Source organism: Myxocyprinus asiaticus, chromosome 3, assembly GCF_019703515.2.
Source record: "Myxocyprinus asiaticus isolate MX2 ecotype Aquarium Trade chromosome 3, UBuf_Myxa_2, whole genome shotgun sequence".
In the NCBI taxonomy this organism is placed as follows: domain Eukaryota; kingdom Metazoa; phylum Chordata; class Actinopteri; order Cypriniformes; family Catostomidae; genus Myxocyprinus; species Myxocyprinus asiaticus.
Genome location: NC_059346.1, coordinates 32,253,266 through 32,272,357, shown reverse-complemented (window position 1 = coordinate 32,272,357; position 19,092 = coordinate 32,253,266). Strand labels below are relative to the sequence as shown.

General features: G+C 36.4%; 1 protein-coding gene across 1 annotated transcript; it reads left to right on the top strand.

Annotated features, from left to right (window-relative positions):
* The first annotated feature begins 11,999 nt into the window (after positions 1-11,999).
* On the top strand, positions 12,000-18,031 carry LOC127417883 (creatine kinase M-type). Its single transcript, XM_051658138.1, has 8 exons — positions 12,000-12,164; positions 13,815-14,023; positions 14,611-14,765; positions 15,690-15,822; positions 16,084-16,255; positions 16,420-16,543; positions 16,864-17,053; positions 17,529-18,031. The coding sequence occupies exons 2-8, from the start codon at positions 13,831-13,833 to the stop codon at positions 17,705-17,707; spliced, it is 1,146 nt and encodes a 381-aa protein (XP_051514098.1). The 5' UTR covers positions 12,000-12,164; positions 13,815-13,830; the 3' UTR covers positions 17,708-18,031.
* The last annotated feature ends 1,061 nt before the right edge of the window (positions 18,032-19,092 follow it).

The following is a 19,092-nucleotide window of genomic DNA, read 5'->3' as shown; positions in this document are numbered from 1 at the left end:
TATATATATATATTGTTTTGATTAAAATTCTTTTTTTTTTTTTTTAAGTGGCGTGAGAACATTTTACCCCACACTTGGCGCCCCACATTTGGGGTAAAAGGCCCAAAGGCGGGTTAAAGTAATATTGTGTAAATATAGAGACAATAGCTAAAGTAGCTTTTCTGCTTAGGTAAACACTTTTGAGACAGCAAGATGCTTTTTTGAGTAACAAATTAAGATAATACTTATTCAAAATAACCACTTCAGGAAAGGGATAACCATTTTCTGTTAATTTCAAGCACATTTGGCATTTCATAACATCTGAAGTATTCTATAAACAAATTAATCTTCATTGTAATTGGATGAGTCAATGTGAGCCCACTTTGAACAAATCTATTCCCCCCACTTAAGAAAAACAATGTTTTTATGGGGGACATTAGACCCTTTTTACCCCAGATACTATCCTTTTACTTATTGGACAGTTATTGAAAATGTTTGTTTTAATCACCTTGAACAAAACTGAAAATTATAAATAAGTATTTTGTCTAAAAATACATTTGATAATTTCAGGAATTTTCATTAGCTACATAAATTTGCAATATTTAAAAAAAATATTAGATTAAATTACCTCAAAATCAAACTTTAGACATTTTACACAATGATTTCATGGATCAGGAATATTGACAAACAGGTGAAAAGTACTGAGGTTGTTTTTGTTGCTGTTTGGTGTTTTGGGAGAAAATCAAATCAAAAGTGCCTTTAGCTCCATTGTGCCTTACTTTTTATTGAAGACTACGACAAACCGATTGTACAAGTAATTCACAATAATAACTAGTGTAGGAATAAAAATGTATTTAATATTTATAAATTATTGTTTGTATTGACCTTAATCACATCACTGATGAAAAAAAGACAGTACTGAGATATCTATGGGCGCAATTTCCTTAATTGCTGCTATTATAATTAGCCTATTGCAGTGAATTTGTGAAAGCAGTTTTTTTTTTCTTTTAATACACAAAATACTCAGTTATTCCCAACAATATTAAAACATAATGAATTGTAATTTTTTTTTTCTTCAGTGTCTTGTTCATCCTCAGTTTGATCCGGTGATATTGCAAAAGGATAAAGAAAGCAACAGAGAAAATGTCTCAACCCAAAAACTAACATTACAAAAACGCTTCTGTAACCCTCTCAACCTCAACCCTAGAGTGTCATAACTACTGACCGCTTTTGATCTTTCAGACTGATTCCGCAACAGCTGACAACTTAAGCTCTGACTTCCTGCCAGCTGAAGACAAACAAAGCCCCACTTCTTGAACGGTCTGAGGACAAACACCAAACCGGCTGCTCCCACAGGCATCCGCCCAGTACCTCCTACTGACTATAACAGGGAGTGGAGAGTGAGCTCAGCCAGGAATGCAGATATGAGTGATGACACAGTAAACATGAAGCAAAAAACTGAAATCCTGGGTCCCCACCCAGTTGTACGGGAGACTGTAACACCAACATATGTCAGTGCTATACATCACAGACCACATTCACCAGCTGTGCCACATTACAGCAATGGTATGATGTTTGTGTGAGCACATAAGATTCAGATTGAGACAGTAGTGAAGTTGGGGTTCAGAGCAAGATATAGGAAACAAATAGAAAATTCTCACAAAATTCATCACTGTTACAAGTACACACACTGAAACCCTTATTCACACTAGATTAGTCTTTCAGGCTTGATCATTTTAACTGTGTTCTTGCATTTCCTTTGCAATTCCAGTGCTAAAGAGACAAAAATCACATGAACCACAGACACGGGCTGGTCCGAAACCCAATAACTCAGAACAGAAGAGCGCCTCCTGTGGAAACCAGCTCAAAATAATCTGCGATAAGTTTAATAGAGTAATTATTGACGCAATGGCAAATTACATTGTACTGGTACTGTTGGAACTTCATTGATTTGAAGGAAGAGAAAGATAACAATATATAAACTGTGACCTCAAATATTGAGAAAAACAAAGTTATTGTTGATTAATTCATTATTGATTATGTACTCTAGTCTCATTGGTATCATTCTCATAATCTTCTCATCTTACTGTTTTCTCTTTTGCTTTCTTGCTTTCAGATTGCAGTGTCGGCAGGAGGCCACTGGGGAGAGTGGTTGGTTGTTCTGTCTCTGGTGATCAGCAGTTCTGGAATTTTGTATCTGAAACACAAACAATAACATCACTTCAAAAACATTTGACACGGTGTACCCTGCACCCATCATTCTACACTCATTTATTTCCTGTGCACATTTTAACACATCACATCACATTTTAATATTCACAAAATTCTACATATAACTACATGCACAAGCGTTAATAAAATCACTGATGTGGTGAACAAGCAATCATGACTCGGTAATTCACTCAACAGATGTTAAGTTTGGGGACTAATGAAGATGAGGCAAGATTTTTGGGACAGCTTTGCTGCCATTAAAGTCATACTGCCTGTACATAATCATGGATAAAGAAAGACAGAGAAAGAATGCAAATGAGAGGCAGTCAGAGAACCTGTTTGTCACAAAAGGAAGAAAAATCAATAAAGATATTAAAAACACATTAATTCAAAATAAATTGCAATAAAAAATTGAATAAAAGGGGAAACTAAACAATTTCTTTGAAAAGGGGAACATTTCAGATATTGTAAAGATTATATATCTACAGTGTATTATATAGTATTATTATTATTAATAGTGAAAACCTCTTGTGTGGTCTCTTATTACAAAATAATTTAATATCTATTTTTTGCAGAAATAGACAGCAATATAATTGTCAATAAATACATTTCATATTGCTGATTACCTTATTGCAATAAAAAGAATAAAAATAAATGGCCTATGAAAATGTTATACTCTTTTGTTGGAAATGGAGAAATTCCTCCTGGTTTATATGTAAGAGCTTTCTCTCTGTGAATGGTAAAGTAATCTTTGAAAGTTTTCATATTAATAAAATTTATACACATAAAAAAGATAAATATGAAAAATAAAAATAAAGACAAGTATGTAAAATGTTATTTCACTTCAACTTTCAACATAAAGTGATAGTTCACCCAAAAATGTAAATTCTCTCATCATTAACTCACCCTCTTGCCATCCCAGAGGTGTATGACTTTATTTCTTCTGCTGAACACAAAGAATTTTAAAAGAATATTTTTAGAAGAATATTTCAGCTCTGTAGGTCTTCACAATGCAAGTGAATGGGTGCCACAAGTTTTTAGCTCCAAAAAGCATATAAAGTCAGCATAAAAATAATCCATATGACTCCAGTGGTTAAATCCATGTCTTCAGAAGTGATACGATAAGTATGGGTAAGAAACAGATCAATATTTGAGTTCTTTTTTTACTATTAATCTCCAATCTCACTTTCACATTCTTCTTTTGTTTTTAGTGATGCACATTCTTCATGCATATCACTACCTACTGGGTAGGGAGGAGAATTTACAGTAAAAAAGTATTAAATATTAATCTGTTACTGAACCACACCTATCATAAAGCTTCTGAAGATATGGATTTAACTACTGGAGTCTTATGGATTACTTTTATGATGCCTTTATGTGACTTTTGGAATCTCCAAATTTTGGTATCCATTCATGTGCATTGTGAGGACCAACAGAGCCGAAATATTCTTCTAAAAATCTTTGTGTTCTGCAGAAGAAAGAAAATCATACACATCTTGGGTGGCATAAGGTTGAGTAAATGATGAGAGAATTTTCATTTTTTGGTAAATTGTTCCTTTAATATTATATATTTTATTTAATAAATTGTATTATTAATTTCATAATATTTAATTTTACAAGATGTATAAAATATATAATATATAATAAATATAATATTAGTTTTTAAAATATGCTATATAATTATCTAGAGAGAGAAATTTCTCATAATGATTAGAATGGATAACTCTGCTAGGCACACTGAGTACTGGCTGGCTTACTAATATTACCTTAATATGGTGAATCATATTACATTTCATGAAACACATGCCAACCGTAAAAATGATACTATTCTTGTAAGTGGCTAGACTGCAGTCATAGACCTAGAGATGTGAAACAGTATAAACCAGTGTGTCAGACTAATTGGTTTTGGGTTGATTTGCAGACTAATACTACTACCATGGATGTAAAAGAGAAATTGCTCTCCTTCAGCCCAGCTTTGCTCTTCTCAAGTTAATTTTGTGGCAGCTTTAATTGTAATCTTGGTTATTTATTTGAGAATTTATACAGTCCTGTATGAGGTACAGTGTTGGTGTGACATGGGCAATGTAAGTGCATGGTGAGACTGCGTCACAAAAAGGGATATTATGGGGGTGTAAGAGAAATAAGAGAGAAAGAGAGAAAAGAATATCTATCTATCTATCTATCTATCTATCTATCTATCTATCTATCTATCTATCATTCATACATACAGTAAAGGAACAGCACAATTCCTAAAAACAAAAACGAAAAAGTTCAGCCCTAAGGTGGAAAAGCAGCTATTGTATGCAGTACTGTGCACATTACATATTACAAGTTACTGTTGCACACAAGTACACATTTAGTCAAAATAGAGTTATGAATGAAACTGGGTCTCTTAGACTATGATCTGTCCTGTGACAGACGGGTTTGGCTCAGTTATGTTTCAGAAAATCAACATTTGGATGGACAATCAAAAAACTTTGAATACATTTTTCTCAGTTTCTCAATTGGTGTTATCCTTGTGATTTTGCTTTGTAGGACAGTTTAACTCTATTATCCTGAAAATTCAAAGAAGTAGAGAATGCAAACTGCAGCAACTAAAGGAAATGTTCTTAATTTCAGTGTTGGCATAGTTTCTGCATTTTGCCTTTGTAGGGCAGTGTTATATTACATTACAATATTTAGATGTTTTTTTCACCATGGCAGTCAACCCTTGAAATGTTTGTTATATACAAATTTAATTTTTGTTCTACTTTTTTGTTGACACTGACTGCTTACTGTACTATACAAGAATGTCAGTTTTGTCTAGCTGAATGCTACTGTGTATCACACTGAGCTTTTTAGATACCGATTTCAACAGTGGGTAAAAATTTACTGGGAAAGTCAATACTGTTCAATACTGTAGTACACAGAAAAAGGATATGCACTATTGTATGTATACAGTAAATGTATTTTTGTAGCAATGTGTTATATGTAAACAGAAAATTCACATTTGCATGTCCATTTTTACGCATTTCTTACATGTAAAGTCATACATAGTGAAGAGAAAATTGCCACAAAATGACATCCATGCAAAAAAAAAAAAAAAAAAACCTGCAACAATGAAAAAACCTGTGGTAGTTCTGTAAAAAACAATATACTTCAACTCCTCACAGTACGTAACACTACAAGATCCCATCTCCTTGGTGGACATCCTGTCGCACTTGTTGGTCTGGCCAGAGATTTAGCAGACATCACAAACATTCCACGTCATAGATATTTATAGATACATATATGTCTGATAGATTTAGATAATTGAAGAGATTATTTTACATGTGACGTCTCACACGATGAAAGAATATTTAGAAGTTGTGAAGAGTATGACAATTTCACTGAGAATCAACTCCGTATCTGCATGATTTTATGCATAGCATTAATGTGCTATTTGTTCTATAGCACATTTAAAAGCCATGTGTAAATTGTAGACAGTTGTTATTACTCTTCTGCACACATGTGCCAAAACACGTGCAATTGCTTAAATGAATAAGAAATTCAAATCTGGTGTGAACAAGAAATGAATTGTTCAGAGATTTGAACTTATTGTTTTGAAAAAAAAATGATTCTCGTTCGAGAATTGAGCCAAAGCGATTGAGAAAAACTGTAATTCAAATATTAAATTCCACACCACTCCAGGTGACCTCTGAGACCTCCTAAACTATCCAACACTCAACCCTCTGTACAAGCATGCAAGCATACATGTAGCACACACACATGAACACATGCACATTTACATTTGTTTATTTAGCAGATTTATCCAAGATTTATCCAAAGGGACTTACAAATGAGGAATGTCACAACATATGTTATTAAGAATACTTTCAAATAAGAAGTGCTGCAATTCAATGTAACAAAATTGCCCAGAAAAAAACAAAACATGCACACACACTCTATGAGTATCCCTTAAAACCAGGCTTGGCTGAAGGTCATATGAAGTGTTTAGACTCAGGTTACCTGCTACTTTTCCAAAGGCCAAGAATATTATTAGCATCTGCTACTGCTTGTTAACTTGCTACGTTCACCAAGACTACAGAGCATTATGGCATGGCTTCCCGTGGATATGCACACACAAACAGAACATATACAATAATTCTCCATGGAGATTCCATGCAAGAGATTCTCAAATCCACATCTCACTTCCACTTCAACGTTGTATGTATAAATATTTATGTGTCTTATAGGACTCAGCCCCTGCTAGAATTCATTCTAGTTAGTTAGCAGCCAAGACGGAATCTGCAGGCTTATTCACATTTTCTGCCTTGATTTTGAGGGACAATCTATAGAGTTCTGTGGAAGGAATTTGAACATTGTAAAAAAGTGTTAAAACTGAGCTGACTGTATATAAATTTATAAACTGGGTCTGTGTTAAACATAACTTGACAATACGTGGACGTTTTGTTCGACAACATAAATTACACACAGTCATACCTCAAATGTGAATTTTGAAGCATCTGTGTGTTTTTTTTAATTTATTTTTTTAAATAGTGTGCAATTCAATATGGCTTCAAAATTCACATTTGAGGTATGAAAAAGTGTAATTTATGCTGTAGAACAAAATGCCACGTATCGTCAAGTAATGTTTACCAAAGACCCTAATTTACTTATAAGTTGAAAACCCCGAATATAACAACCTATAGGAAAATCCATAGGGAACCCATGGCGAATTCTCTTCCAGGTTTTCGGACAACAACCTGAACGCTCTATTAGCCAAAAATATTTGATAAACAAACATTTCAGCATGTTCCCGATCCTTTTGGGAACCATCTTCATGTCTGTTACTTGTGATCTAAAGCCCAAAGTACACTTCGGTTGTCCACATCGCTGATCACTCCGCGCACAGTATGCGTGACATAAATTTCGTCATCAGCACAGTCCCCAAGCGGCCCAGATTTCATCTGTGTGCATCATCAACGCATGTGCCTGCTGTTGACTGTACTAAAAGAGTATCACAAAGCAGTCATAAAAACGAAGTATACCTGGGCCTTAAGAGGCCCTAAGCACTGTTACATATATTCATCTCACTGCTCAATGACTACATTTCTTAAAGGTGCACTCAGTAATTTTTTGTTTATGTTGTGCTGGCTGATATGGTAATTAACATAGACTTACATTTACACCTAGTGGTGTGGATGCAGCATCATGCAAATGCCATTAAAGAAATCATCTATTTGTAGTGAGTCATGAATAATTTATTCAGTGAGTGAAATTGTCCAATAACAGGAGTTTATAAACTTATTTTTCAAGAGTACTCTTCATTTTCATTTGACATAGTGTTCAACATAGTTCCATCAGGTTTTGTAACACAAGACATGCTGTAAATTTGTCATGCTGTCTCCTCACTTTCTTTGTGTTGTATAACTGTCTTGTGCAGTAGCTGGAGCTGTAATGAGATTTTGCTCTTTCATCGTATACGCTAGCAAACGGATGTTACACAATCTGTTCCCCCCTCCCATTAGCACACAATTCTGACAACACCCCACAGACCTAGAAAGATAAGTCACAACTCTTACACAATTAACTGAAAGGACTAATATTGCATGATTGCATGGCATTTATCACACCCCTTTAATAATAATAATAAACTTTATTTTATAGAGTGCCTTTAAAAACAGCTTCTCAAAGCACTGTACACAAAATAAGCAGTACATAGCACAATAAAAAACATCAGCAAGCAAATGCTAGTTTAAAAAAGTATGTCTTGAGTTGAGCTTTAAAAATGTCATATGTCTGAGCCTCCCTAAGTTCTAGAGGAAGAGAGTTCCAAAGGGTAGGAGCATAGACAGAAAAAGCCCTGTCACCCATAGATTTTAAGCGGGTTTGTGGAACAGTCAACAAATTAGACTGTGAGGAGTGCAGTCTGCGATTTGGGGTGTAAGGGATTAACAATGCAGATAAATAACGAGGAGCCAAGCCATGTAATGCTTTGTATGTCAGCATCATAAATTTAAAATCGACACGGAAACTGACCGGGAGCCAGTGCAAGGACTCCAATACAGGAGTAATATGATTGCATGTCCTGGTCCCAGTCAGGATCCTGGCGGCAGAGTTTTGTACATATTGGAGCTTATTGAGTGTGGATTTATAAACTCTGCCTAAAAGGGCGTTACAGTAATCTGTCCGAGAGACAACGAATGAGTTTATCAGTTTTTCAGCTACAGAGAAATTTAGCATATGGCGCAATCTTGCTATATTTCTGAGGTGAAAAAAGGATGCTTAAACAGTACTCTGTACAAAAGAATCAAATGTAAGACTGGTATCAAAAATGACTCCAAGGTTCCTCATTTTACTCTGAGTCTCCAAAACAGAGCCATCAACAAACAGAGACAATGAACCAGCTTTGAGAATTTGATGAAGGGAACCTATAAGCATAACTTCGGTTTTACCGCTATTCAGGCAAAGAAAATTATTATTCATCCATGTTATTAATTTCAGAAATACAGTCAGAAAGAAAACAAACATCTTTACTTCAATTCTTCCAGATGACACCGTAACTCAAGACGTTTTCTTATCACCTTTGGTTTTGTGATAATTTGGAAAGATGTTACAGTATCTTATGAAATAACACATGCATAACCAGAGGGGACAAATTTGGTCACCATACTATGTGTGCAGGGCAAATAGAAGACAGCTATGTGAGTGTGGTTTGTGTGAGGGGTGTCACCACAGGGCAAGGGCACAGTGAAAGACCCCTCCCTCTTATATATCCAGTCCTGATCATAGATACTACACCCTCCCCCAAGCAACCAGCCTTCAAATACTAAACCGCTTGAACCATTTGGCTGAAGTCACACAAAATCTTAGAGTTGGAGTAATGAATTGAGCAATTAATTGACACAAGAAGCAAAAGACATACAAAACTTTTGTCTATATCCGAAAAGCTGCGTGTTTGTGTGAGTGTGTGTGTGTGTGCGTGTGTGTGTGTGTGTGTGTGTGTGTGTGTGTGTGTGTGCGCGTGCATGTTTGACAGGTGCTGAGACTGGCATGCTATTCACACTTTGTGGCATGTTGGAGACTGTAAGACTAGCATTAATGTCCTTCATTGAGTCCTCCTGTGAAACCTGAAGCCATGAGGGACAAAGGGACAATTAAATAATGAATTTCAGTTTAAAGGAGTTAACCACAAAATGAAAATGATGTCATCATTTACTCACTCTAATGTTGTTTCAAACCCATAATACTTTCTGTCTTCCATGGTACACAAAAGTATATGTTTGGTAGAATGACACCCTCAGTCACCATTCACCTTTTTTCCATACAATGAAAGTGAATAGTGACCATTGTGAAGCCATGTCCACATTAATCCATTTAAGTTTTTCAGTTTTCTAATGTTATAGTTTTCCAAAATACTGTATGTGATTATGGAGAGCCTTTTCGAAAGTCACCATTTCTGGTGGAGGAAAATGCTGCTCGAGTGAGGACGAGAGGTGTAAACGTAACAAAATCAATGCGTTTTTAAACAAAAACGTATTAGTGTGGCCGTGGCCTGAGGCTGCCATTCTGCCCAACATCTCCTTTTATGTTCCACAAAAGAAAGAAAGTCACACGGTTTGGAACAACACAGGGGCAAGTAAATGATTCAGTGAATGAGAATTTTGAGTGGAATTTCACTTTAAATCTCAACATGCATTCATTAAAAAAAGTGTGTCAAACAACGATTTTCAAAATCAGGGGGACATGTTGAAACTGAATGAAGGGGGATTGCTAGACAGATATATGGGGGGAGGGGAATACTCATTATATACTGTGAGACTCTAGTATTGGGGACAGGGCCTCCCTGAGTGAGGACATGGGTGTGTATACTGTACGTGTGCGCGTGAGAGAAATTGGAAACACAAGAGTGCCCGAATACTACAAACAATAGGAGCTTTATTTTGAGTGTGCACAGCGCAGCGCTATACACTGCGACCATGCGCAAGTTCTTATCCAATTTTCGTGAGACCGCAAATTCTAAGTGCAATTTTCATGCCAGCAAGTGTGTTATACAAACTGAATGTATTGTATGTTAATGAAGTGGCGCAAAGAGCAATTAGAGTAAAATGTTTGGATTTGGCATGTTTTTTACCACTTATATTTTATACCACATTATTTTGATTATATTTTAGTTTTGTTTGAAGTGTAATTTGAATTTTGAAATATTTTTGGTTTAATTTTTTCGTGTTTCAATAAATTAATTACTTTTTTCAAAATTAAATATGTGAAGTGAAGTGCATTCTGATAAAATCACTGTTAATACTTGTCATGATTTGTGTGTCATTAGATGAAAATGATTAATAATACTTAAATTCTCTATAATTAAACCGAGCATAAATCCAGATCCTAACGAGAACCACATTTTCCCACTTAAAAGGAGCGTGTCACTAGAAATGTTCCGGAGACAGTATCGGAGAAGAACATCAGAATTAAATTGAACTTGACCCAGCCCATTAGTGCTTTGCGCCAAACCCACTTACGCCTAAATTTAGTGCAAGCTTGCACGAAAATACTAAAACTTCATGGCCATGCCCACTAACTTTGCGTGCATGCCATAAAATAGGGCCGTAAGTGTTCGCTGAATTTTGTGATACTTACGGTTATCAAATGGGACACCCACTGTGTGCATCTGTTGTGCGTCCATCAATTGATGACTACTCAATCAAACTCAGAGGTTACTCTTTCATAGAGCAAGAGACATACTAGAGTTCTCAGTTTTGTTTATTTTATAGTAAGTATCAACTTTGTCTCAGATGTTTTTCCTAAAAATCCTTAGGTGAAATAAAATTAGAAACAAATTAAACAATTGTTGACATACATAATATGGAGATATCAAGCTACGGGGGATAGCAGAGCTGACATAATGTGTTCTTGGAAGAATTTAATGAGAAATGTTTGAGTTTATATTGAAATACATTACTTTTGGTTGCAGACTTTGGTTTCTTGGTAAATGTGAGCACAATGTGAGGAATTGTTAAGATCTCTTGTGAAACTTTAGAGGAGACATGTAATTACTGGGGCCTTTATCTCAGTAGAAGCATCTGAGGAACAGGAGACTTATGTGACTGTCTCAATCAGCTCTTTGCTTTCTAGGATTAAAAACTGAAATATTAACGAAATCTGATTTTTTACTCTTCTTTCCTACTGGCAACCACCAAACAGTTTAGAATGCAAGATAACTTTGACTTTAATGCAAAAACTAGTGTGCCAATTAATATTCCAATAACATTAAAATCTAAACAATTATATCTAGGTGAAACATGTCAGAGATACACAAATCTAACCAAAAGCAGTAGGTCTGCAATTGAGAGTTCATCAAAATAATTTTCACAACAACTGTCTTTCTTAGATCCAGTTCAGAGGGTTTAAAAGTGGCAGCTGATGACCTTTTACCCCTCATATGCATAAATTAGTCCTCCAACATGACAGATAAATGAAATAAAACTGCTCAGATACTGTGGCAAACTTCACCTGCAAAAGTGCTAAGTGAATTTGCACTGAGAATCATGATTAAGCCTACCGGGTAATTTTTTCCTAGGCCATCTGCCTGACGTGAGCACTTCTGATATCCATGGTATGTTTGGCAAAAGTGCTGCTCAGCCTTTTTAGCATGTGCAGACCCACCATGCCCCTTCACCCACGCCTCCAACCTCCACCCCACTGAAAAGCTATGTATGGAGCGGGAAGTGTAAATGGATATGGGAGGGGAGGGGGGACAACCCACAGCTGCTATCTCATCTAAGATTCCTTGGATATAAACTGAAGCCTTTCGTAAACTAAACAGGGCATAAGAGACAGGGATCGACCAATCAGAATTCATCTGTCTCTAAAATGGGCCAGCCAATGGCTGCAGGGTTCAGTGGTATATAAACCCAAACTGGACTAATCTTGCTTGGGTGACCCCTATTTCGGCTTTGGTGAACAGGATCTGATCCCAAGGACTGTTACCTCTTTTGTTGTCTTGTGTGCAGGTAAAGATATCAATATTCTTGAACGACCGACATTCATTGGGAGGAGAGAGTAGAGAAATCTCAGAAAAATATAGCTAAAAATAATTTCATGCAATAACTGTGAGAGGATGTAAGATGCATCCTTGTTGAATAAGGAATGACAAATAGATCTGGTCAGACTAAAGCAGAATATCAGTTATTTATGAGGCTGCTGGAATTTTCCAGATATATGAATCCTTTAAAAATCTTGTTAGGCATAAGTACTTTGCTTAATGTATTTATCATTATTATGCACACCAACATTAGAGCAAGTTACAGTGAAGGAAGTAAGAAAAGTTCATTGTTGTGACAAAAGTAGGAGAGCTGGAGTATTTGTGAAAGGCATTTAGATTTACAACGGGTGAAAATATTGAAATTTGAGGAAATTTTGAATGTTAAGGTTCAAATATGATGGGTAAGGCACACTTGGTTTGTTTGATTTTAAGCATTTGTTAAAATGAGGGAGCACATTGGCACTTTTGTATGGCAGATGTCAAATTAAACCTCATCTAAGTTCAAAAGGTGTAACATGCAGCTGCTCTGAGAGCATAATCGGATACAGCTATAAAAACCTAGGGACGTACTACTGTTTCTCCTACTGGAGCATTTGGGACAGGTTCTCTCTTGTGGCTATTTTTAAAATATGAGCATGGGGTGAGCATGTGAGAAGTTTCTAGCAGTTGTATTTCACAGATCAACTAACACATAGCAACAGCCATTATATATCAATTCTAATGGTACTTATTAGGTACAAAAACTTTTTTTTTTATCCAAATGGACAATGAAATCGCATTACCAGGATGTGAAGAGCATGTCTGGCACATACCATTTATTTGATTCTCAACCCAGTTATGTAATCTGAATACATTCTGTTGAATCCATCTGTGCAGTTATGTGAGTACATACGTGGAATATACAGTTTGTGACCAGTATGTTCAGAGTTTTTCGGGAGAGGTTCGAGATCATCTGAAAGCAATTGGGAAGGAGTGGACACCATAGTAAAAATAGATCAGTCTACATATAGACATGAGAGTGTCTCTCCCCTTTCTGATCAAATCAGTCATATCCTGTTACAAATGAGGACCTCAAGTGGAGGTTGCTAGGATACCAGACAGACAGAAGTTTTATGTTTGCAGCTGTGTTTCACAGGTGTATCATTCATCACAATCCAATGGAGATTAAATTCAGATGTAATATCTGATGTTTTACTAGAGTGGTTATGGAATGTATATTGTTTTATTGATCTCAGCATTTTATGACTAGTAAACACAAATAAAAACAATAGGTGTCAAAGGGAATCCATTTCAAATCCTCTGGCTATACTAAAGTTTAACTTTTAATCTGAATCTTTAACTTGTGTAATATCTGCAGCTGTTTATGAGACGAACAGTTATTCTGTAAGCCTTTACATGCATGGTTGGAAAAACATCTCTCAGTCCACTGATTACTGACAAAGATTAGAATTAGTCAAATTAATGATCAAACACTTTGAGGTCAGAGACCATGTTAGACAGATGACACTGGCCTACACGCAAATTCCTTTTCTAGGAAGTATTTAAATTAATATAACAAATTCAATCAAATGTCAATATTCTTTACCTCTTTCTCACTTCTTCTGTGTCCAAACCTCAGTGGTACAATCGCAATCATGCCTTTCGGAAACACTCACAACAACTTTAAGCTGAACTACTCAGTTGATGATGAGTATCCAGACCTTACCAAGCACAACAACCATATGGCCAAGGTGCTGACTAAGGAAATGTATGCCAAGCTTAGGGACAAGCAGACACCCACTGGCTTCACTGTGGATGACGTTATCCAGACTGGTGTTGACAACCCAGGTAAGCGTTGATGTCTACAAACTTACCACATATTCACCTCGAACTATAGTATACAGACCTTATTCATTTTTTAATGGGAATGACAATGACGCTGTGAGTGACAGACTTGCATCTCATCAAAAAGCTCCTAGAACACATCTGATTTTCCACAACTCATGTTGTCTGGAGTTTTTTTTTTTTTTTTTGTCTACTGAATGTTATTAAAAATATGGGGTTTTTTTTCAATGTTTTGTCCGCGGAATGATCAAAAAACACTTTAAACTGCAGTACAACCCATTGAAGAGAATGTACGTCTATCCCTCACAGCCTCGTTGTCATTCCCATCAAAAATCAAAGATTTTTGCTGCTGTGAATTAGGTACGGAGACCATTAACACTTTAGTGTACATGTTATTTTAGTGACATGAGAAATCTTAATCTATTGATAATTAGCTGATTTTTTCCACCTTTTAATATTTTTTCATAACTGATCTCTGCTATCCAATTGATAGTGTTTTTAATGTTGTAAGTTCTGCTAAATAAGCTTTTCTAACATATAAATCACCACAGTAGTTGTGCATCATTCCAAATTGTATTTTTTTTCTCCAGGTCACCCCTTCATCATGACTGTCGGCTGTGTTGCTGGTGATGAGGAGTCCTATGAAGTGTTCAAGGATCTCTTTGACCCAATCATTTCTGACCGTCACGGTGGATACAAAGCAACTGACAAGCACAAGACTGACCTCAACTTCGAGAACCTGAAGGTACAATCTATCATTTTTAAAACGTTTTATATATCAATAGATAGTCTAACAAGGAAATATTGGGACAACCGTATATATGGTCTCCTTGACTTCAGTTGTTTATTTAATGAGTAGTGTATGAGTAGTACTGCATGCTTCGGCTAATAAATACATCTGAAAATTCATGGGTATACTAAACAAATTAGGCTATATTGTAAACTTGTTTTAAAGGTATAGTTCACCCAAAAATGAAAATTCTCACATGAATTACTCAATTTCATGCCATCCAAGATGTGTATAACTTTCTTTCTTCTGATGAACACATATAAAGATTATAAGAAGAATATCTCAGCTCTGCAGGTCCATGTAATGCAAGTAAATGGTGACCAGATCTTTCAAGCTCTAAGAAGCACATTGAGACAGCATAGAAGTGTTCCATAAGACTCCAGTGGTTAAATCTGTCTCCTGAAGCAATGCAATCCCTTTGGGTGAAAAACAGATACATATTTCAATCCTTTTTTACTATAAATCTCCACTTTCACTTTTACTTTCAGAATGTGAAAGTGGAGATTTATAGTAAAAAGGACTTAAATATTCACCCCCACCTATTACATCACATCTTAAGATATAGATTTATCCACTGGAGCCTATATGGATTACGTTTATGCTGCCTCAATGCGCTTTTTAGTGCTTGAAAGGTCTAGTCACCATTCACTTGCATTATAGACCTACAGAGCTGAGATATTCTTCTTAAAATCTTCGTTTGGGTTCTGCAGAAGAAAAAGAAAAGTCATGTACATCTGGGATGGCATGAGGGTGAGTAAATGATGAGAGAATTTCATTTTTTGGGTGCACTATCCCTTTAAAAATAATAAACATTTTGTTCAGTTTTGAAATTACTTTTGAAATAACTTTGAATTTTAAAGATAAAATCTCAATTTTTAGGGTGGTGATGACCTGGACCCAAACTATGTTTTGAGCAGCCGTGTGCGTACTGGCCGCAGCATCAAGGGATACGCCCTGCCCCCCCACAACAGCCGCGGAGAGCGCAGAGCTGTGGAAAAGCTGTCTGTTGAAGGTGTGTAGTCATTAAACATACATGTGTGCACAAAATACAAACCTGTCAAGCACTGTACACAAAGTAGTACTAGACCCATATGCACTTAGTTGTATTGGCCTAATTGAAATTACCCTTGGGATTATAACACAATAGTAAGGGTGGAAAATAATGTGAAACATTAAAACAATATTAGCATGACAATCCAATAGTAACAATGAAATTTGTAGACTTGGAATGAATCTGATCTTTGCACTGAGCACTGTGGTTTTCTTTCTACAGCTCTGAACAGCTTGGACGGAGAGTTCAAGGGTAAGTACTACCCCCTGAAGTCCATGACTGATGCTGAGCAGGAGCAGCTGATTGCTGACCACTTCCTCTTTGACAAACCCGTCTCCCCCCTGCTGCTGGCTGCTGGTATGGCCCGCGACTGGCCCGATGCCAGAGGCATTTGGTGAGTGAAATGTCGGAATGTGCATAAACATAATATATTTGTTGCAGAGGACACATATATAACTTATAATATAGGGAATAAGTGGTCAAGAATCGACCATACATTAGTTGAATTGGGTTTGAAGGGGTCTAATTTGGGCCTGTTCAACTAATTACTTCCCACAGGCACAATGAGAACAAAACCTTCTTGGTTTGGGTGAACGAGGAGGATCACCTGCGTGTCATCTCCATGCAGAAGGGTGGCAACATGAAGGAGGTGTTCAGACGCTTCTGCGTTGGTCTTCAGAGGGTATGGAGAACACGTGCGCATGCACACACAAACACAGACAAATACTTTGGTATTACTATAATTATGAGGACTTTACTTTTACTTCTATTGTTTTTTATATTGACCTAACAATATTTTATTTACTCTAACCCTAGCTTTTGTCCTCTTTAGATTTTAATTAAATCCTTATTTAGGATATTTCTTAAGTTAAGCCATTTGAATTGTTGGGACAGTTATGAGTGTTCTCACAATGTTTGTCAAACAGAAACAGAAACCTAAACACACACGTAAACCTCTATACTCCCCCAGTGAATGTGCATGTATATGTTCTGCACTAACAGATTGAGGAAATTTTCAAGAAGCACAACCACGGATTCATGTGGAACGAGCATCTTGGTTTCGTTCTTACCTGCCCATCTAACCTGGGCACAGGCCTGCGTGGTGGAGTCCATGTCAAGCTGCCCAAGCTGAGCACACACCCCAAGTTTGAGGAGATCCTGAACAGACTGCGCCTGCAGAAGCGTGGCACAGGTATCCAAACACCTAACGTACACATATTCAGATATGTGAGCTGACATTATTGATTTGATCACACTAAAACCATATAAATATTCAATGGCATGATTACAGAGTTGCAGATATGCAGCACAATAGTGCAGCTAAAGCATGACTTGAAGGGATAGTTCATGCAAAAAAAAAAAAAGAAAAAAGAAAAGAAAATTCTGACATTTACTCAACATCATGCTGTTTCTTCTGAACACAAAAGAAGGTGTTTGGTAGAATGTTAGTCTCAGTCACCATTCACTTTCATTTACTATTTCTCCAAGCAATGAAAGTGCACAGTGACTGAGGCTAATATTCTGTCTATTTTACGAAAGAATAGTACATATTAATTTTGGATGAACTATCCGATCAACGTCAAGCAGTCAGAAAGTATGGTTAACATCTGCTCCATTGGTTGTCCTCCACTTCCACAGACTCATTTATTCTTCTACGTTTCTCTCAGGTGGTGTGGACACCGCTTCCGTTGGAGGCGTGTTTGACATTTCAAATGCTGACCGTATTGGCTCATCTGAGGTTGAACAGGTGCAGTGCGTGGTTGATGGCGTCAAACTGATGGTTGAGATGGAGAAGAAGCTGGAGAAGGGCGAGGCCATCGACAGCATGATCCCTGCTCAGAAGTAAAGCGGAAGTCCTTCCTCTTTTTTCTTCTTGTCTTTGTCTCTTTTTTTTTTACAGTCCATCATGCAGTCTGACAGCAATGCGGAGGAAACTGCTGCTCGAAAAGACAGCCTTGACTTTGCATATGTCTTTGCATACATCATTATCTTTTATGTCATTTCGCCATCACTTTTTTCCACTTTGTTTCCTGTTCAGTCGGTAACATCTTGGGATCAGATTCCCGGCACAGGTGTGAGAACCTGTCGTCGAGGCTTCACCTCACTTTGGTTGAAAAAAGTGAATCAAGTCAATCAAGTTGTATTTAAATAAAAATACCTCATAAAAACATACGTGTGAGCACAGGCCATTATTATTTGTTTCTTCAGTTATTTCTTGATAATTATTTGCAAATTTCTATGTAAAAGGTGCCATTTTAAAAAATTTGTAATTTCTGCACCACTAGTGTTTCAAAACAGGATTGCAAAAATAATGTCTGTTTATAAACAGCTTTTCCGAACACTCCCATCTTCCATTGGGCAGGCAAAAAGATAACTCAAACTCACACAATTGGTTGAGTCAATGTTGTTGTGTCGGCCTGGACGGGCCGATCAAACAAACATAGGATTTTTTTTATAACATCACAGAGACACAGTATTTACAGTTTTTGAGAAAATTAACCTATGAATGGCTTACTTATAGTTGTCTCTGCATATTAAGCTGGGAAAGTATTTTAACACCCAAAAAAAGTTACTCACTTTAGCTTTAAAGTTCAGATGAAATTTAAATGGATAGTTCACCAAAAAATCTATATTCTCTCATCATTTACTCACCCTCATGCCATCCCAGATGTGTATGACTTTCTTTCTTCTGCTGAACACAAACAAGGATATTTAGAAGACTATCTCAGCTCTGTTGATCCTTACAATGCAAGTGAATGGTGATCAGGACTTTGAAGCTTTGAAGTGTAAAATGAATCATAAGACTCCAGAGGTTAAATCCATGTCTTCAGAAGTGATGTTATAGTGTAGGTGAGAAACAAATTTTTTTTTTTTACTATAAATCTCCACTTTCACTTTCACATTCTGAAAGTAATCGGTCTCTAAGTGGAGTCTTATGGATTACTTTTATGCTGCCTTTATGTGATTTTTGGAGCTTCAAAGGTTTGGTCACCATTCGCTTGCATAGTAAGGACCAACAAAGATGAAATATTCTTCTAAAAATCTTCGTTTGTGTTCAGCAGAAGAAAGTCAAACACATCTGGGATGTAAATGATGAGAGAATTTTCATTTTTGGGTGAACTATTATGAAGTCTAAGCAGTATAAACAGTTTAGCCAACAAAACACAAGACTACATATTTCTTTCTTTTTTTTTGGATCCCTATAAATCTGCATCTGGAAAACCATATAAA